The sequence below is a fragment of the Camelus bactrianus genome, chromosome 7 (assembly GCF_048773025.1).
Source record: "Camelus bactrianus isolate YW-2024 breed Bactrian camel chromosome 7, ASM4877302v1, whole genome shotgun sequence".
NCBI lineage: Eukaryota > Metazoa > Chordata > Mammalia > Artiodactyla > Camelidae > Camelus > Camelus bactrianus.
Window position 1 is genome coordinate 31,839,513 of NC_133545.1, and position 22,729 is coordinate 31,862,241.

Consider the following 22,729-nt stretch of genomic DNA (forward strand, 5'->3'; position numbering starts at 1 on the left):
GTGGATTAGTTCTGATTAAGGATCACATTTTGATAGTATGTTACTAGTAACAGCTCTACATAGCTCTCTCAATCCAAGGAAAGAAAAAATTGCTTCAAGGATATGTTCATAGTTATTGGAATTTATTGATTATTATCTATATTATGTGAGAAGCACTTCCAAAGTACTTACCAATATAGACCAAAACCATCAATCACTAATGATGGAGTAGATTGCCTAAAAGCACTTTTCAATGACAAAACAAAAAGTCTATAATTTAAAAAATGGAAGCATAAATGTCATTCAAATTTAAATTACTGAAAAATTAATACAGCCCCTTCTGTAAGTGCAGCCTGTTTTCATTCCTAATGGAGAAATCATGGGATAGTAATTCACTTCTTTATTAAAATATCAGTATCCCACTCTTTTTCTCCCTTAGAAAAATAACGTTGAAAACTAAAACCACATCAGTTTGCAACTTTGTGTTTCTATAACTGTTAAAAAGGAAAAGTGCTGTATCACTTGTAAGCTTGATGAAACACTTTGAAAATTTTCATCTTTCTAGTTGCAAAGTTGTACAGGATGTTTTTATATATATACGTATTTTAGGTAGATTAATTAAATGTATAAAAGGCAGAAAGATACCAAAGGACTCCAGAACATCAACATTCAACTCCCCCCTGCTTTTAGCCCTACCATGTTTTTAGTTCCAATTCTATTTTCAGTTCTTTGTTCTTAGGACATATTTCGAACTCCGTATGAAGACCTTACAGGGAGTCCAGGCATGGAGCATGCCTGCCACATGCTGGGCAAATAGAACCCACTGTAATTATCTCTGTTTTATAATGGGTGAAACTGAGATGCAGAAAGGTTAAGCCATTTGTGAGAAACCACATATAAGTAAGCATTCTTTGAGATGGAGATAGAAACCTTTAATCAAGAAGAGGTTAAAATGTCACCATTACAAATCTGAAATAGACGGTCTGAAATGGCAGATTCTTAAGAGAGAATAATTAAGGGAGTTGATGCCTCATTGTCTTTAACGATATTCCTTGCTATTCCATCAAACCATTGAATAGATAAGAGGTGAGCAATAAGTTTCAAGCTGATCTTTTGCGGAGCCAGATAATTTAGACAAAAGCTCATAGGGATGGTGTGGAAAGCAAATTTACCTGCCTGGCCTCCAAACTCCTCAACTTTCAGTAGAGGGTGAATGAGTGACACCTGGACACGTGGAGTAGAATAAAATGGCTGTATATGCTGGTTTCCTTTTTGGAATTTGCAGTGTTGGGCCACAGACCATGTATGCTGACTGTAGTAATGTGAACCTTGGAAACAGACTGTTATGCCACTTCTGAATTTTAGAGTGGGCAAATGAACCCTACTCATATTCTGTTTTCACTTCACCTGTGCTTAGAAGACTTAACCTATAAATACATCATATAAAATGGTTAATCCTTATTCTTTGTCGCAGTGATGATAATTTCCAGTGTTTAGAGGGTGGAAGAAACTATCACCTTCCAAGTAGGCCAGGACGTATTTTTTTGACCCTTTATGTCTGGGAAAGTTTTAGATCAGAAACCTTGTAAACACCCCCAATTTAAATTCTGATTAGACTCTTGGGGAAAGGAAAGAGGACACTCCTAAATTAAAAAATTTTTACAAACAGGTGGAAGTAGTGACAGTATGTATTTATCATGTCTCCCCTAATGATTCCAATTCCCTAATATCAGTTTTTAATGGATCATTTCCCTCACCTCTTTATACTTTATATGAAACTATACTGGAAAGTGATCTAATGTTAGTCTACTTGTTCATGGATTCATAACTGTTTTCTTTTGTACTCTATTGTCCTTTAAAGTTTCTTCTTTCTTTTGATAAGTCTGTATAATACATGATACAAATTTATCCCATAGGGCTTCTTATATAAATGAGTATGGTAAATAGCTTCATATATGTGAGACCTTCTATGGTGACTGCTTAATACATTAAAACCTGTTTATTGTTATTTTAAAAGGAGTTTTCCAGAAAGATAAAAAGCACAATCCTTTAGACCCTGATAGGCAGTGGAGAAATCAGCTCCAAGATGGGGTAAGCAGAAAAACGATGACATACCAGTGTTGTCGGAATCCTTCATCAGTTGAGGAATCATCTTTGGACTTTCTCATTGTCATGGAATATGATAATGATGCCAGTATGATTTGCTTTGATTAAGAGGACAAATACCACTCCCCTTTAGGGAACTTGATTGATTCTCTGTGTTGTATTTTATGGACCATCCCCATCTTAAGTATGGATGCAATAAAAATATTTAGTAAAGAAGGGTTCAGCTGCTAGTGATCAGGAGAACCCCTTCAGGAAAGGCACAGACACATTTCAAGCAGTCCTTTTAATTAATAAACAAGATCTACTTAATGAGTTTGAGGGGAAAGACAACTGAATTGAGAGCCAGCTGATCAAGTTCTGGTTTTACTTATGCTGCTAGTGAACTCATAAAAGTGGGGGTGAGGGATTCTCTTCTTTCCTATAGACCTGCTTCTTTTCACAATAAAATGAAGCAGAGGATCAAAACGTTCTCTAGAATCCCTTCCGGTTTAAATATGCTGTAGTACACAAACATCTTCTGGTAAAGCTGTGTACTTGGAGCTGTGGGAGACAAGATGTCATATAAGTGCTTTTCTAGCCCTTCGATAGCTAGCTCACACTTCAGCATATGTGAAAACAGTAGAGAAAATTAAACTGAAATTTTGAGCCAATCCCACAATACTATTCAAGTAATGGAAGAGAGCTGATAATGCTGTCTGATCTGAACCTGGTGATAACTAAGATATTATCTTCATGGTCTGTTTCTTGGGCATGAAGATTTTGTGATAAGATTGAAACACTCACCACAGCAATCCAGTGTGTTTCAACCTGACCCATATTTGATATAGGCAACTTACATAAATAACATGTGGAAAGCTATCTACTAAAATTTTAAAAACTAAGAGAAAGTAACAATCATCAGAAAAATGCAAATCAAAACTACAGTGAGATATCACTTCACACCAGTCAGAATGGCCATCATTAAAAGGTTCACAAACAATAAATGCTGGAGAGGTGAGGAGAAAAGGGAACCCTTCTGCACTGTTGGTGGGAATGGAATTTGGTGCAGCTGCTATGGATAACAGTATGGAGATTCCTTAAAAAAACTAAAAATAGACTTATAGTATGATCCAGCAATCGCACTCCTGGGCATATATCTGGAGGGAACAAATTTGAGACTATGTAAGTACTTCCAATGTTCATAGTAACACTATTTAGAACAGCCAAGACACAGAAGCAACCTAAGTGTTCATTGACAGATGACTGGATAAAGAAGTTGTGATTTTATACACACACACAGACACACACACACACACACAGACACACACACACACACACACACACACACACTGGAATATTACTCTGCCATAAAAAATAATGAAATCATGCCATTTGCAGCAACATGTGTGGGCCTAGAGATTATCATATTAAGTGAAGTAAGTCAGACAGAGCAAGACAAATATATGATATCACTTACATGTGGAATCTTAAAAAAGGATACAAATGAACTTATTTACAAAACCGTAATAAGACTCACAGACAGAAAACAAACTTAGGGTTACCAAAGGAGAAAAGGGGTGGGGGGGGATAAATTAGGAGTTTGGAATTAGCAGATACAAACTACTATGTACAAAATAGATAAACAACAAGGCCCTACTGTATAGCACAGGGAACTATTTTCAATAGCTTGTAATAACCTATACTGAAAAAGAATATGAAAAAGAATATATATATGCATAACTGAATCACTATGCTGTACGAGAAGCTAAACTAACACAACATTGTAAATCAGCTATACTCAAAAAAAAAAAAAGAAAGAAAGAAAGAAAGAAAGAAAAAAGAAGAAAGAAAGAAAAAAAAAAGCCACAGGCTGATAAACATTTCAGGAAGTAAGATGATAAACTCTAGTCATTGTTTCTAAAAATATTTGTCTAATTCACAGTGGAGAAGATGTTTAAGTGACATTTTCTGTAATAATTTATGGTACCCTTGAAGGCAAGGGCACTTTCTTATTCACCTTTTCACACAGTTAGTAATATTGATAAATACTTACTAAAATGAATCTTATGAAATGAAAGTTTTGGAAGTCAATCAATAATGCCTGTCCCGGCGCACACATGTATACACACAATGAACAAATGGAACAATTCAATATACAAATTTAAGCACGCTGCAATAAATTTCATGGGGCATAGAGTCAGAATTAGAAGATTAAAAAGGACCTTCGAGATCAACTAATTGTTTTACAATAGTGAAATTTTCTTTTAATGAGAACATGACTAGAAATCACATTCTCATTCTGTGGGAACTGGGACTGAGAAAGAATTTATATTTAACCTTTCTGAGGGAATTATCAAATTAAAATAAGTTTAAATTCCACAAGGATAGAAAGCATCATATCAGATCCTTCCCATCCCTACTTCTTTACCCTTCAGGACTCTGGGAACTTCTTGTGTTCTGTTGGGTTATTGTGGTGTGGTTTGGGAGTGTAGGTGAATGTTTTTCAGATGGGCTGACAGAATTTGAGAGTGGGAGATAAGAAGATGGGGAGTCGACATCTTCAATGAGATGAGATAAAATGATTACAACTCTTATTTATCTTCTGTGGTTGTTCAAGTACAAACTGAATACTATAAGTTACTGTCTTTAATAGAAAGTTACACAAGCAGAAACAGAATCAAATGTCATAAAAGTGATAATATCTAAGGACTGTTGCACTTTGGAAAAAACGTAACATTTTACACAAGTTTAAGGCACAGAATTAACCTTATTTTTAATTTCACTCTATGTTATTGCTAACTGAACATCTGTTATATGCTAGGCACTGTGCTTGGCCTTTAAAACATATTGTCTCCTTTAATATTCATAACAATACTGTTATCTTTGTTTTACATACATATAAAGACAATGAGGATCCTTTAGAGAAGTCAAATACTTGTTCAAGTTCACATGACTGGTAATGTATGAACCATAGTTTGAATAGAATTCTCCAGACTCTAATGCTCTTTTTATAATATGCTACTCTCTCCCTAGTGGATTTCAGATTAATTGAATTCATTGTAAAGTGGTGAGTAGATGAAGGGTACTAGCTCTGGGACTAAGGCCATCCTTTTACTAACTAGCTCTGGTCGAGTCAAGATACTCCATCCCTCTGCCCTTTAAAATCTACATTTCTAAAAAAGAGAGACTTAGTTGAAGTTATTTATTGCTCTAGACATATGTTCTATTTTATTTTTTCAAAGCCTTTCTTACTGGAGACCATCTGAAAGATACAGACATAGCTTCTGAGTTTTTTTCTTCTATTTCAGAATAATCCCATAGATTATCATTACTTGCTGACTGGAAGTTTGTACATGCAGGGGTGAGGAGATTTGGAAATACTACATCTAAGGGTCTGAAGAGAATTTAGATTTGAGAAAACTATACCTTACGCTAGGAATACTTGTTGTAACAAAGCTGAGTGCTAAAACTAATACGAAAGTGGATGCGATAGCAGGTGACAGAAGTTGACAAGAATCATCTTATCTTACATTTAGGTTCATAAAATCAATTTCACTAATATACATTAAGGGAGAACTGGCCCATTTAAAGAAAGAAGAATTAACTTCTTTTTTTCTGTTATGATGCCATAGCTTGTTATGTAATTCTGCCAAGACCAATGAGAAAAAAGGAAAAATAGTTATCAGACATGGATTTTTAAAATCACCATGAAAACAGTGCCAGAGAATAGTGCAAGATGGAGAATTTTGCCAGAGAAATAAATTTTTAAAAACTGAGATATAATTCACATACCTTAAAATTCACCCTTTTAAAGTATATAGTTCAGTGGCTTTTTAGTATTTTCACAGATATGTGCAACACCACTATTACCTAATTTTTAAAATTTTCATCACAACAGAAAGAAATCCAGTACCCATTATCAGTCACTTCCCATTTCTCTTACCCTCAGCCTCTGACAACCACTAATCTATTTTCTCTCTCAATGGATTTGCCTACTCTAGACATTTCCTATAAATGGAATTGTGGAATATGTGGCCTTTTCTGTCTGGATTCTTTTACTTAGCATGTTTTCAAGATTCATCCATGTTGTAACATGTACTTCATTCCTTTCTATTGCTGAACAGCAATTCATTGTGTGGATACAGCACATTTTGTTTATTCATTCATCCACTGATGAACATTTCTTTTTTTTTTTTTTTAAACTTTTGGGCTACCATGAATATGCTACTATAAATATTTACGTATGCGTTTTTGTGTGGGTAGCCGCTTTCATTTCTCTTGGGTATATACCTAGGAGTGAAATTGCTGGCTCACATGGTAACTCATATTAAACCATCTGAGAAATCACCAAACTGCTTTCCAAAGTGGCCATAGCATTTTACATTCCCACCAGAAGTGCATGAAGAATTCCTATTTCTCCAAAGGCCTCAACACTTGTTATCATTTGCTTTCTGGTTTTGTGGGTATGAAGTGGTATCACACTGTGGTTTTGATTTATATTTCCTTAATTACTAATGAGGTTAACCCCCTTATTTTCATGTGCTTATTGGCCATTCATAAACCTTTTTTGGGAAACGCCCATTCAAATATCTTTGCCCATTTTTTAATGGGGTTGTCTTTTTATTGTTGAGTTGTAAGGGTTCATTATATATTGTACCTATGAGTTCTTTATTACATATTATTTGCAGATACTTTCTCTCATTCTGTATAGTCTTTGCATTTTCTTTATAGTGTCTTTTGGAGGAAAAAAGTTTTTAATTTTGATGAAGTCTTATTTATTATTTTCTTTTATCATTTGTGCTTTGGTGTCATACCTAAGAAACTATTGTTTAACCCAAGCCCATAAAGATTTATGCCTATGTTTTTGTATAAAAGTTTTCTAGTCTAAGCTCTTAAAATGTAAGTTTTTGATTCCTTTTTGAATTAATTTTTGTATATTGGAAGATGGGGTCCAACTTAATTCTTTTGCATATGGATATCCAGTTTAACCAAAATTAAATTTCATACTTCATGGTGAAATATTGAAATCTTTACCATATAGATGAGGATTTAGTCAAGGATGCTAGTTACAGCCACTACTATTGAACACCATATGTAATTTTTTCCCCTAGTGCAATAAAGCAAGAAAGTAAAACAACAGATAAAAGAAATAAACAGCCACTATTCACAGGTTGACATTACATTGTAAACATAAAATACAAAATAAACTACTACAAATAATAAATGAATTTAGTAAGGTCACTAAATACAATGTCAGTTTACCAAAATCAATTGCATTTCTTGTACCAACAAAAGGAAGAACAGAAAAAGAAATGCTTAAAATGACACTACATATGCTAGCACAGTAAATCAAATACCACAAAACAAATCTAATGACACATGTGAAAGGGCTCCTCACTGCAAACTACAAAATATTATTGAAAGAAATTTTTAAAAAGCTAAAAATAGAGGCTAAATGATATTTACAGATTAGAAAACTCAAATATTGTAAAAATGTCAATTCTCTTCAAATAATCTATAGACTCAATGTATTCCAAATAAAACCTTAGCAGAATTTTTTTGTAGAAATTAACAAACTGATTCTGAAATATAAATAGAGTTGCAAAGGGTCAAGAAAATTCTGAAAAACAAGCTGGGATTTACTTTAGAGAATATGAAGACATTATGAAGCTACAATAATTAAAATGTAATATTAACACAAAAATATTAAGATAGAACAACTGTCTAGATAAGAGTACAGAAATAGACTTTCACACATATGGTTGCTAATTTTATTACAAAGGTGATGCCACGGTAGAGGGAGAAATAATATTTTCAATAAGTTATGCTGCACACATTGGATATTCTTATGTAACAAAAATAAATCTAATTTGTATCCATAAATCAATTCCAGATGGACTGTACATTTAAATGTGAAAGGTAAATCATAAAGGATTTACCTAAAGGACTGGCAAATAAACTCTACTTAAAATAAATTCCATTCATCAAAGACATCATCAAGAGTGAAAAGGCAGGTCACATAATGGGAGAAATAATACACAGATAGACATACACAGATGTATTTACAACAAAAAAATTATATCTATCTATCTATCTATCTATCTATCTATCTATCTATCTATCTATCTATAATCTTGAAAAGTCAGTTTACAGAAGCAGACATCCAAATGTTCAAAAAGGCAAAAAACACTCAATTTTTAATAAAATTAAAATGAGTAAAACTTAAATAAGAACAACAGTAAGATGTCATAACTACCAGAGTAACAAAGAAAACTACTGACCCGATACCAAGTGCTTGCAAGGATTCAAAGTAACTCAAACCCTCACACATGGCTGTTTGGGAGTATATGTATTGGTCCTGCTACTTTGACGAACTGCTTGGTAGTAGCTATTAAAGGTGTACACTTACTTTATGATCCAACAAACGCACTCCTGGGGATATATCTAATGCATACACCTGTGCACCAAATGACATCTATAAGAATGTTACTGCATAACTGTCTTTAGTGGTTCATCTATTAACAAATCAAATGCCTTTCAATAATAGAATGAATAACAAGTTATAATCTAGTCATAAAGTAGAATAGTGTACAATAAAGAGAATAAATGAATTTCATAAACATTGTATTAAGCAAAAGAAGCCATACCAAACAGTTTGGTCCCAGTTAAATTAAGCTTAAAAAACAGAAAAACTAATCAGAGGTGATGGAAGTCAAGACAGTGATTACCTTTAGAGGCACAGCTATTGGGAGTAGGTATGAGACGGATTTCTTGCTGGAGTTGATAATCTATTTTTCGAAAGAGTTGGTTAAATGACTAAGATCACTTTGGGAAAAATTCAATGAGCTGTACACTAATGATGTGAAGTTTTAGTATAAATGTAGTACTTTAAAAGTTTTGCTTCAGTTGACACAAATTTTTATGAAGACTTTGGTTAACACAGTGAGTTCTTATGAGGATATCAAATGCTGCTTTCGAGACAAAAATAAAAATAAAACACAAAAACTAATGTCAATTAGACTGTAGCACAAAATGACAGAGATTTTATTTATTTTTTCAAGTGGAATGTGACATCTTATGAAGCAATGAGTTTCCTATCACTGGATTTATGCAAGAAAAAGAGAGAAGCATTCCTGTTGATAAATCTTAAAAGGGAGTCTTTAAAGGGTGGAGGTTGTACAGAATGACTTCCAGGGAGCTTTACAACTCAAAGACAAAATAATGTCAGCCTTATAATGAACAAACACAAACTCCTAAGTGGGTTACACCAAATAATTTGCCAAACACATCAATGATCAAATCATTTAAACTATCAAGCTGATTCCACTTCAAAAAAACATGTATTTCCCTATATGTTTGACAACTTTGTGTTATATGATTTAAAAATATATATATATATATATATATATATATATTTTTTTTTAAGCTACTGGGTTAAATAAGAGATTATGCCTAGATTTTTTTTAATTCTTAAGAAAAGTCTAAAATAATCCAGTGACAGTTGATTGCTCCGTTGGTAAAAGATGATTTGCCATGGGAAAATTTAGAATGATGCTAAGTATATCTGTTCACTGTGCCAGGAATGCCTTATGAAAAATTAAGCAAGCCCTATTTATTTCTCACCTAAATAGTCAGGTTAGATATGCATTATGTATGTATGTGTTGATATAAACATCATCATGTATTATTTTATATTACACAGCAAAGAGATTTGGATACTGATTCAGTTTGGGCTGACTTTAGGTGCATAAAAGGGACAGACTGGCACATATTCTGCTTTTAATTCAGAGGACCAACTCCTCCTGATTGTCCAATAATTATTTGCAGATATCAATAATTCTTAAAATTTTTTTTCAGAACCTGGAATAAAAATTTGGTATATTCAACACAGTAAAATGTAGACATGAATAAACTTAACATATAATTTTAGAGAATTTTCAGACCTTTTGTTTTCCATCCACACACCCTGCAGTGTCCCTGTATCACAGGTTCAAGCTCCTGGCCTGGTAAACTAAAACAATGTCCAGCTGAGACCACTAATACCAACAATTTTCCTGACTTTGTTAAAATATTAACCACTATTAGGCACCCTACTTATGGTAAATTCAGTTTAAGATTCTTTAAGTTGTTGCAGAAGCATTAAGTATTTATCATCGCCCAAAACTATGCCAAGCATTACATAAAGCATATACCTATCTCTGAAATTTTTGGAGAAATTCATAGTTAATGCTGAAGTTTTGCCTGTATTAAGTAACTCAAATGACATTAGACATAAAAAGTAAGGCATTTATTATAGTACTACCCTGTAAATAGTTTGAAAAAAAATGTTGTTACCTGCATGCTTTTCTAAGGATCCCATAATAAAATTCCAGACACCCTTAATTTTCCAAAATCAAGTTTTATTTCCTTCCATGTTATATGTTGTTTCATCCTAAATTAAACCATTTGTTGAATTTAATAACAACAAGGAAGGGCTAGTATGGAGTGGAGAAGGAGGTATGTCTTCTACTGGTCTGAACTTATGGTGACTCAGTTCAAAGAAAATATATGCCTTTAAAATAATGCAGTATAAAATGAATCTGAAGCAACTTCTTTTGCTTTTATCTGGTGCACATAATAAAAGGTCACCAACAGTATGCATTGGTTTCCACATTCTGTTTACTGTGGAATGTATCTGGCCTGGACAAAGAATAGAGTATTCTACTTAACAAAATATTTTGGTGGGTGGAGAATTGCCACACATGAATAATCATTTTTTAATAATTTAGAGGTTACTTCAGGATCTTACATTATAAACATTGATTTTTACTGTCTTAAAGAACAAAAATAGTAATAAAATTGGTAGAATGCCAGAAAGGTGATGGATTATGTTGAAGTCATTCATTCTTCCTACCATCTACCCACTCACACATCCATCTATCCATCTATCCATCCACACATCTACCCATTCATCCATTTACATAATACGCAATATATGGAAATACAATGGTACACAAAATGGATACTTTTTCTCATGGAACTTTCAAGAAGGAAAATGTAAGAAAAATACACAATGACTATACTAGATGATTGGCTTTTTAAAAATTTAGTGAGATATAGTTGACATACAAAATCATGCAAGTTTAAAGCGTACAACATGTTGATTGGATACATTTATATTTTGTGGAATTATTACAACTGTAGCATTAGGTTACACCTCTATCATGTCCCATAATTTAGATGCTGGGATTTTCCTTGTAAATTTTTAACCACCATAACTATATACTTTTTATTGCTTCATAAACTTTTCATTTATTAACTCATTTGATCTTTGAACAACTCTTGGAGGTAGGAACTATGGTATTACTATTGGACAAATAAATGTGGAAATAAAAGCACAGAAAGGTTAAGTAATTACCTAAAGTCATTCAGCTAATAAACTGAAGCAGGATTTGAGCATAAGCAGTGCGTCCCCAGTGACTGTGTTCTTAAATCCCACAGCTGAATTCTCTCTCAAGAATGGAGGTATGTTAATATGATCAACAATATTGCAACATTACCTTCAGCAAAAATAACAGTAATAATACATACAATTTTTATTGTTTATTTGGGTTGTCATTATTGGCAACTGCTTACGCACATGTTCTAGTTTAATCCTTACAACAATCCAGTGACTTAAGCACTATTGTGCTCCATTCACAGAATGAAAAATGAGGCACAGAGTAGTTAAGCATCCTGCCCAAGAGCAAACAGCTTATAAGAAAAACAGAAGGCATTTGAACCAGGTCTATTTGACTCCAAAACTCACTCTTCCATTTTATTAAACTTCTACCAGTAAAATATGTTTAATGAAATAAATATTTCTGACTGAAAAATATGACAAGTATGTCCAAGAGTGTATCCAAATAAATAGTATCTAAAATTTAACTACTGGAATTTACAACTTTAAATAATTAAGTTAGTAGTTAAAATAATGTTTGATAATTTACATTAATATAATTAGAAAAAATATTGAATTTGTTGTTCTTAATTGAGTAAAGCAGTGATTTTAGGCTAGGGCTATCTATGTCATACATATACATATGTACATATGCAAATGAGAGTGCAAGGGATTTGCACTCTTACATGGGCTCCTAAGTATTTCTTAGCTGATGCCCTCACCTCACCTGAAAATGTGGGGTGAAAATTGAGCACAGCATTTTTGGCTAACACTCTAACACTAGATTTCCTGAAATAAATAGTCAATAAAATCAACAAAATAAATAGCAGCCACAAGAATCAGTATTTTATACTATTTGGAGGCTGAGCTTCTTTAAAAAAGGGATGGATCAGCCCTGGCTGCAGATAAAAGAATTTAAAAACCTGTCTATGAAACAAGAGTCCAATTCTAACACAATACAATTCTAACACAATAGAGAGGAGAATGTTGTAAGCCAAGCCTACAAGGATTATTCCCATGATTTTCCAATCAATGACTAAGGCTATCAGGGCAACAGAGTGAGCTATAACATGATGGAGAGTTTCTCCTGCTGTCTGTCTCTCCCCTGGCTCTCTCTGCTCAGCTGTTGAGAAAAGATTCCATATTTTGTATTTAACGTTGTAGCCTTAGCATCTAGCACAGTATGTGGCACAAAGAAGGAAATCAATGTATGTTTGCTTCACATGTAAATAGCAACTTTCATAATAAAAGGGTCAAGTGTCTGCAGATTTCCAATTTTTGAGGAGATCTTAAAAAAAATCCAGACATTTAGACAAAGCAGCTAAATGATTTCTAGTGCCATATAGTTTCTTAGTGATAAATGTGACTCCAGAATTCAGGCCTATTGACTCCCAGTGCAGTGTGCTTAGCTGTACTTTTTAGTATCAAAATGCATATACTATGGGCATGATTTTTATAGGTCAATGAACAGTTTACTAAGATATTATCAGATGGTATCTGTCTTCAAGAAGTTTACAGTATGTTTTCCTTTTAGGGCTAATGCTGAAATCACCAACAACCCCGAGTAAGAATTCAGTTGACCACTTGGATTCCAATCGTCTTATAGGTAAAATGATGCTTGCTTGATAACTGAACTTAAAGCTCTAGATTTCTATAACTACTATATATCCATATGCTTTTATTTTGACCAAAGGAGTTTAAAGCTTATTGGATAATCCATACAAAATAAGCACTTTGTACTTAAGTATTTTACTGGTTTTTCTTTTATAAATTAAGCTGAAGAATCTGGATGCTGCCTTTGGTGGCAAACTCGTCTGCTATAACATGATCAATTACCTGTACTAAATGATTCAGCTCTCTGTGGAATAAATGACATATCCCTTTAAAAATTTACCTGCATCTGGCAAAGTTTTCATTTTCTGCTGACTGATCTGTATGTTTTATTGGTAGATATGAACACTTGCAGAGGATTTTTTTCCATTGATGGCCATCTGATGAACAAATCTGTCTCAAACTATGTTTGAAGTAGTTCCCTTTAACGAACAGTCCTTTAAAATAATAATTATCAATGTTAGTTCTAAAGAGATCATATAATTCATTTTTATAACTGAGACCAGTAATTCCCAAATAGAAGTATAGCAAAGCCTCTAAGGGAGAGAGAGAAAACAGTGTAAAATACTATATTTACCAAAAAGGCATAGGTTGAAAAAGGTTGAGAGAATCTGCCACAAAGAAAATTTATCTGGACACCCCTGGAGATCCTCCATCAAATGGAAAAAAGAAAGTTCACAAAAGTTAATTGATTAAAAAAGAAAACTAAATCTAGAACAAATGAATTTTAATGACTATTTTTCAAAGGATGATTAATTTGTTAATTATGAATTCTAAAACTAAAAGTTGGTGTATGGATGGTATAATACGGAGAATACTGGACAGAAAGCAATAGAGAGCTGAGTTCAAGTCCCTGATCTGTTACCAAATGATGGGGGTCCTTTGTTGTTCTGGATTTCAGTTTTCTTATGTGAAAATGAAGTGCTAGTCTAGATGATTGCTAAATGCCTGAAAGTTCTGCTACTCTGTAACGCCACAAAATTTTTTGAAAAAGTATTTTATAGGGTCGGTATAAAAGAAAGCATGTGGTACCTGAGGGATGATAGCTTGCTCTAACTAGAACCTAAGTCCTTGACCCTATGGCCAAGAGACTAGTAGATGACGCATATACGCCAGAATCACTTGTGGGGCATCATCAACCTGGAAGTTCTCATTCAGTAGATTTGATAGCACACCTGAGCCTGTGAAGTTTGAACATCTCACCCAGTGATTTTTGCTGTGTATCCCTTGTTCAGAATCACTGTTCCAGGTTCTTTTCTGACAAAATGCTTCTAGAGTGTAGGCTACAAAGACTTACACTAACACGGGAAACAGATGCGACGTTAAATTAATCTCAAGAAAGATCACTAGTCATCTGTGGATAAGCTAAATATTCCTTATGTGACTTTCACTAGATCAGAGCTTACAGATCTTAAACATCTGAAATTTTTTTGTGCTGTGACAATAAAAGATTAGGCAATAGAAACTCAGTTGGCATTGAGATGGAATATATATGAAGAAAGAGAAACACATATACACGTGCTTAAATATAGCACAGAAGCACACAAAGATAAGTAAATATGAAACTTTTAATCTCTAATATCCTTTGTTTGCTCTTCCAAATCCACCCACCACTTTTTTTCTTTTACCCCTTTCCACTCTGCTCTCTGCTCTCAGGGACTGATCTGAATGAACTGTAATAGAATCCATAGTCTCCGGCCAATGGGCAGCCCAGGAAGGTTATCACAGGAAAGGAGAAGAGTGAGTTCAGTGTATTTTTGCCCATGCATCACTCCTGGCAGGGTCATCTTCAGCTGGTGTGTCCCTTGACCAAAGAACACTGATCCCCCAGTGACCCCACTGCCCCCCCCCCCATTTATGGCACTCTGTGCTTTCAAGTTTTGATGATTGTCCCCTTCCTCATCTCTTGAGGGATGGTAACTGCTCTGATGCAACTGGCCCCAGTTTACTGCACTAGCCCTTGTGGCTTTTCTGCACTTACACTTTATAAAGAGACCCTTGCAAATAAGCCCTCCTGGAATTATCTTCTATTTAGCATGACATCTATTTCCTATTTATGGGGATCCTGATCGAAATGGTCTTTCATGTTAAAGGTGCCTTTGAGAATCTTTGATTAATACAAAGGAAGTAGAATATGTGGAAACTTGAGCTGCAGTTTGGTAAAAAATAAATAAATCAATAAAAATAAAAAGTCATAACTGATAAAAACAGTAAACCTCAGGAATTGATGAAGTAAAAAGTCATGTTAAAATTGAAGTAGTAGTGAATATGAGAAAACAAGATGTGGGTCTGATCTATGATATGGAAAAAAGCAAGGAGATGTAAATTTTAACCAAGTACAAACACCAAGTCACAACGCTGAAACTGGCAGAGTTTCTTTACATGCCCCAGAGACACTTGATCTGTGCTATTGCATTCATCTCGGGGCAGCTCATTAACAGAATAATATAGGCAAGCTGGAAGGAGTTCATAGAGGAGTAACAAAACGATAAAAAGCACTGGAGGATTGACATGTGAGAAGAGATTAAAAAGATGAAATCACTCTGCTTTAGCTAAGTGGTGACTAAGGGGGAACATGTCAACCGTCTACAATTATGCAAAGGTTATAAACTCCAAAAGATAGGCAGTGATTACTACAAATCAAGGGAGCAGTGCTCTGTGGAAAGAGAAATTAAGAAAAGGAAAGTTTAGCTCAAATAACAGGACCATTTTCTAATGCAGAGCTATTTTATGTCTTGCAAAGCTAAACGTTATATACTATAGCCTTTAAAAAAGACAAAAATGAAACAAATTACAAGCCATTAGTTAGTATTATGTATGTGGATTCTCTGTGTCTATCTATCTGCCTACCTATCTGTCTATCCATCTATCAATCTGATCTATCTGTCTGATCTATCTCTGGTCTATTGATGTATCTTAGAAATCAACGTTTCACAAACATGTATAGAAATAAAAATAATCATTGCTACTATTACATAAATTGTGTGCTAAACATTTAACAAGCATCTCATTTATTTGTTAACACTGCATTTTAACAATCAGGGAAACTTAGGGTAAGAAAATTTGAGCAACATTCTGAAGGTCACCCAACTAGTAAGTGTCAGAGCCAGTGTACAAACCTAGGGGCTTTTATCTCCATGCCTCTGCTTACAATCCCTGGATAGTTAAAATAATTTAGTACATTATTATATCTGCAAATTTTCTTTATTCTGTTATTTACGTGACTGTATGGATTACTGACAAATGCTATGAAGCATTTTGTTACGAATTTCCTTGAATAACTAATGATACATTTTCGGTACTTTGGAATATGGCTACTCACGGCTCATGGTCATTATGTTTGCAAGGGGTAGTCATTTCCACAGCCAACTTACATTCTTGAACAATCCATGTGGTCACCACACATTCTAGCTATGAGGAAAAGCTTAAATAACTTCATTTCCTTATCCTAGAAGCCACTTATTTTTAATTTTGAAAAAAAATTTCTTGATCTACTATTGTATGCAACTGAAATTATTCAGTAAGTTATAATGTATTTATAAAGCTGCCATTTAAAAATATGCTATTGGGTTCTCTGTTTTTAAAAAATAATCACCTTTCACACTTAATTTAGTTAATTTGAGTTGGAGATATATTGAAAGAAAATCTTGCTCATGGCTAACATTTCAAATAGTACAGAAACCATAAAACGAAATGATAAGAGTCCTTTCCCCTTGCAACCTTCAACCTCTGTGGTTAGAGATAACCACTGCTAACAGTTTGTTTTGTGTCTTTCCAGGAATTTTCTAAGCACATATCTGTGCACACTTTCTTTTCTTCACTTAGGCATTTATCTTGGTTGTCTTTCCATGTCAACACATAAAGTGCTATTTTATCCTTTTTATTGCTGTAAAACATTCTATTATATGGGTGTAACATTATTTGTCCATTTCACTATTGATGGATATTTAGATAGTTCCTAGAATTTTGAAACTAATCAATCCTATTATGAACATATATCTACATTTATCTTTGCATACTTTTTCCTTACTGATAGGGCAAATTTCTAGCTGGAGCATTTCTGGGTCAAAGCATATGTATGTTTAAATTTTTTATGGATTTTTTCCCAATTGCCATCTCTAAAGTGGGTTTTACATTAATACAAAAATATGACAGTGTAAACAGGCTGCACAATTTAAAACTTACATTGAACTCCAAGATGTCCAAGGATTAACTTCTGCTTTGTGGGTATCAAACGGCAATTTGCCAACGATGAACATTTTATTCTACAAAAATATTTCACTCCTTTGGGCCCACCCAGGGACGCCAAAAAAAAAAAAAAAAAAATTTCACTCTTGGGCCAGGCTTACTATTGCTCGCCTATATTTTCAAGTCAATAACACATTACTTGTCTGAATTTTATTTTTCCATGGCTTAATTAAAAGAAACTTACTAATGTTTAACATAGATTTGACTAATTATTTGTTCCAAGCCTTGGCTTAGGCTATTTCTTCCACCTGGAAAATCCACCTCATGTACGTCAACCCTGCATGTCTATATCCTACCTACCCTTTATGGTTTATTTCAAATGATACCTTCACCATCTAAATCATGTTTCTTTCCTCATGACTCCCAGCATCTCTACTTAACCGTTTAGAGTTCACATCATCCCTGGTAAATGGTAGCTATCATTATTATTAGACATCAGATCTTTTCATTTCTATAAATATTCTTGCTCTCTCCTGTCTGCTGTTGCCTGCTCCAATGGATTGATTTAGCTCAAGCTATATATTTAATATTGTGATACTACTTTTATTTTCTTTAAAAATAAATAGTCCAAGTTTTAATTTTTAATATCAACTGGTTAAGAAATATTTTTATGCTAAAGTTTCAGATTTTTGAACACAGCAGATGATTTAAAATGTCTCTTTGGAACTCATAAACACATGCAACTTTAAAAATTGAGAGTTAAATCTGAAACATGTTGGTGAGAGTAACATGGATGCTATCATATTAAAGGCCTTTGGAGGCGAGCAAGCATAGTTTACACGCCATCGGACCTATTTATAGAGCTGACTCCTTTTTGCAATGTCAACTGTAACCTTATACTTATTTTAAGCCTCAGTGTCTCAAATATCAGCCTCTACTAGTTGTACAGTTCTCCCTTATTTGATATCAGAGAGCCCAATGGAGTCTTCTGAAGAACCTAGTCAGATTAGCAAAGATAACTTTTTAGAAGTTCCTAATTTATCTGATTCTCTTTCTGAAGATGAAGAAGTTAAAGCTACCTTCAGACCTGGTTTCTCCCCTCAACCTAGCAGACGAGGTTCGGATTCGTCTGAAGACATTTACCTGGAAAATCCACCTTCAGGTGCAAGAAGAGTTTCATTTGCTGACACCTTTGGATTCAATCTTGTGTCTGTTAAAGAATTTGATTGCTGGGAATTACCGAGTGGTTCAACTGATTTTGACTTAAGGAAGGACATTTTCCACACAGAAGAATATGTTTTATCTCCACTATTTGACCTGCCTTCTTCAAAAGAAGATCTTATGCAACAACTTCAAGTACAGAAAGCGATACTGGAGTCAACAGAGTATCTTCCTGGGTCTACAAGTATGAAGGGAATTATTCGAGTTTTGAATATTTCTTTTGAGAAGTTAGTATATGTGAGAATGTCCTTAGATGACTGGCAGACATATTATGACATATTAGCAGAATATGTCCCAAATTCATGTGATGGTGAAACTGACCAGTTCTCCTTTAAGATTTTATTGGTTCCTCCTTATCAGAAAGATGGCACTAAAGTTGAGTTTTGTATACGTTATGAAACTTCTGTTGGTACTTTTTGGTCAAATAATAATGGCACAAATTATGTATTGGTTTGTCAAAAGAAAGAACAAGAGCTGGAGCCTGTAAAACCACCGGAAGAAGTTCCTAACAGACAAATAAAAGGCTGCTTAAAGGTAAAATCAAGGTGAGAATATATCTTACATTCTTTACTTTTTATAATCTTAAGATTTTTTAAATGTCATTTTTTATTTTACTGGTTGTAAAAAGTAGCCATTCTGTTTAAAATATACTGTATGTTATGTATAAAACAACCGTGGTAGGCTTTAACAAGGTCAATGCTATTCAAATGTAGCACTGTTATTTCTCCTCCAAAGGTAAGGGAAATATAGGTATAACACAATAGATGGAAGGGGGGGGTGGTGCGTGCAATGTGTATATTGCCTCCATAACCAGTTTAAATTGCTCAAGTTCAAACTATGGAATCTAGATTCAAAACATGTTTATATTGTCTTTTAAATAGTATATTCATTTTCAGTAGTTTTAAATGTTTTTGCCGTACTTCAAAACAATTCTGAATAACATAGAACTGTGTTTCAATATGTGCTCAGAAATTCATAGACTTCCCCCAAAAGCTGTAACAACATTTTTAAGACTGACTGAGTCATACAAGAATGTTTGGAGTGATAACACGTTAAGTTAAATCGTAAGAGCTATGACTTTAATGATAAACTAAGAGAAAAACAGAAGTGTAGGAGTGATGTATGAATTACACATAAACATTTATAATTCTAACCAATGTAACATTATGGAACACAAAGTAGTATAATTTAGAAAAAGTAAATGGAGCAGAATTTTTAAAAAATGACCCAAATAGAAATGAGGATGTTAGCTTTATATATTAGAGATTTGGGATATGACCCCTCATTAGTAACCTTGATCTCTTATTAATATGAAAAAAAAAACAAAAACAAAAACAAAAACAAAACAAAAAACACCAAACCCTGGGTATTCAGCTCTCTCCATTGCAGGCCGGCTAATTTCCATGACAGTAGGCTAATAGGTAAAACATCTAGGAGGAGATGGACCACTCCTGTTCCTCAGAGTTACCCAAAGGAAAAACCCACCAGGCCTCACCAGCCACAGGCAAATGCTTGCTTATCCTCAGGGTGGTTCATTCTAACTGTCCTTAGACCCAAAGATTCTAGTAACTGCCCCAGAAATAGTGTCATGTGATGGAAAGGAAACTGTATTAGGATTCAAGACTCCCAGATTCTAAGAGGCATTAAATAAAAACATAAAGAATAACACTGTGACATTTTTAACCTCTTATATTTTAATGCCTTGATCTATTTATATGCCAATAAATAATAACCACTAAATGTGCTATTCTAATGGATTAATGAACTAAATAATGTAGGTGGAACAGTTCAATCACACAAAATACTTCAATTTTCATTATCCTTTAAGGTCATTTGAAAGATTGGTTTACCTGACTTTGTCAATTATGCCAACTTTCTTTGTCCAAATAACTTTCTCAGGTTTTAATCAATGCTACTATGAGATAAAATAATCATAATCTCTATGTGTTAAAGTAATAGTTCTGGTGTTTATGAAATTACTTAGCAACATGTTAGCTATGTAGACAAAATAAGTTCAACACTATTTAAAAAGCTAATTTGTATACATAAACATACACATATTAACTACTTCACAAATGAGATCATCAGTGAATACCTAATAAACAGGCTGCGACTTGCCTTATATGTTAAAGAAAAGCAAAACTTAGAAAAGGCACAGCCTTATTGTCAAGAGACCTTATAAAAGAAGTCCTGTTCAACTCTGGATTTTTCTGCAGGCTAGAAATGCAGCTTTAAAATTACAAGCATTACATCTGAACTATGGTATAGACAGAGGAGTCCTTCGATGGACCAAACATGATACCAAATACAAAAACGGGTAACTGCTAGGGCTAATCTACACCAGTCATGACAATATTGAAACTTCTCCTAGTCTAAGATATGTATAACTAGATATATATTCATACACATATTTGTATTCAGAACAGTAATCATTGGACTCATAGCGGACACCATTCAAGTTTTAATATTGCTTTGGGGAAAAACTTGAGAAGAACTAAACCACAAAATGGTCTAAAGGCCTGTAAAGTTTCCTAATGAGTTATAAAAATGGAAAAAATCTCTCTCCTTCAAAACCACAAATACATTTTCTGCACTTCTATAACTTAAAAATGACCAACATAATTCAAACCACATTTTGAAAAAAAGCATTTGCCTCTGGAGGAGGCCTTTTGTGCTGAGTTTCAGTCCAACACGAATTTTTACATCTGATTTATATACCACTCAAAATGGAGTGTATAAAGGAAATCCTGACAGATCCGTGGAACAGCATGTGCCATAATAGAATATTTATACAGCTTTTCCATGATATAATTTATATGCAATGGGGTTTCAAATATTCCTAAAACTCACACAAGAGAGCATTATCAAATTTCTAAATGAATATTGCAGTTGGATTTCATTGTGAAGAATTTGGTTAGGGAAAAATTGCACACCTTATTAGTGTTCTTTTATAAAATGTCTACTTGGCTAAAGCAAAAATGAACTAATACTTATTTGATCAAAAAGTTAAAGCTTCTAAAATATCTTCCTCCTTTCAAAAGTTTACAGAATCTAAATGGGTCTGTTTTGAGCATTTCCACACTTTCTATGTAACTTAATTTGGAGCTCACTTCTTTGAGAAGATAAATACAAAAGAGAAATGTATGTGAATTTTTACTTCAAACATGCATGTAGATTCATAATACTGTGTAATATAAATCAAAGTTAAACTGAAAATAGGTCTGTCTTAATGAAGAGAGTAACAACTAACCTGAATTTCTCTTAAAACCAAAGTTAATTTGCTATCAGGGTCCCAGAGACTGTATCTTCTGAAAGTCTTAATAACCCCTTCTAATGAACCACAATAACATATTTAGTGAGGCAGGATTTCTTTTCTGTCAGTTACCCCAGGCCTTATGTTTTCTCTATGGAGCTTTTTTTTCAGGTCAGAGATTGCAAATCTCCACATTGATGTGGTTGTTTGTTTTCTTTCTTATTAATCTATCCACTTTGGACAGAAAGAAATATTTAGAGGGAGAAGACAGAGTTTGTAACTCATAGGCATGTGACTGAGAGTGACCCAAATGTATTTAATTGCACTGAAAGGCATGCATCAGGAGATACCTGCTGAGTGTCACCACATATGTGGCCCTGGGGTATGTGTTAGCAAACAAACTAAGCAGATTTCTGATCTACATCTCATAGGCATTATTTCAAAATAAACTACCAAAAGAATTAAATAACATTAAATGTACATAGATAAATAAGCTAAAAATAGCATGCAGAAGCAGTTAAAGTTAAAATTGGGGGCTTCAGAGTTACACGTATCTGGGTTTAAGTCCAAGCTGCACCACATGCTAGCTGTGTGACGTTATGCAAGTTAAACTTGGTACCTCTTCTGTTAATTGTGAATAATAATGGTACTATCTCAAAGAGATTAAGATTTCCATAAAGTAATACACATAAAGTTTTGGCACTGTGTCTGGCACATAGTAAATTATCAGTAAATGTTAACTCCTATGAAAATACAAGGCTAACTCTAGCTTTAGATGGATCTGAAAAACCCTAGAAAGGCTCAAACTGCCCAACAGTTCCTCTCCTCTTTCCTTTCAGGGTTTCTAAATTTTCAGCTTTAGAGAGACATTTCTTTGTCTTTTGCAGGATTTTAACCAACAAGGAAACCCCACTGAATAGTAAAATTTTTGAGATGTGTCATCTGATATCTGAAACATCTTAAAGGTGGAAGAG

At 33.8% G+C, this 22,729-nt stretch overlaps 2 protein-coding genes across 3 annotated transcripts in view; one reads left to right on the forward strand and one right to left on the reverse strand.

Moving 5' to 3' along the window:
* FOXP2 (forkhead box P2) overlaps nt 1-22,729 on the reverse strand; it is a 1,129,496-nt gene that overhangs the window by 568,473 nt on the left and 538,294 nt on the right. The window lies entirely within an intron of this gene.
* PPP1R3A (protein phosphatase 1 regulatory subunit 3A) overlaps nt 18,204-22,729 on the forward strand; it is a 36,135-nt gene continuing 31,609 nt past the window's right edge. The window contains exon 1 of one of the 2 annotated variants that reach the window (XM_045511137.2): nt 18,204-19,047. In XM_045511137.2, coding sequence (XP_045367093.2) covers nt 18,260-19,047 — 788 coding nt within the window. In that variant the 5' untranslated portion in view covers nt 18,204-18,259. The remainder of the gene's footprint in view (nt 19,048-22,729) is intronic. The other variant, XM_010947638.3, reaches the window with a different exon arrangement.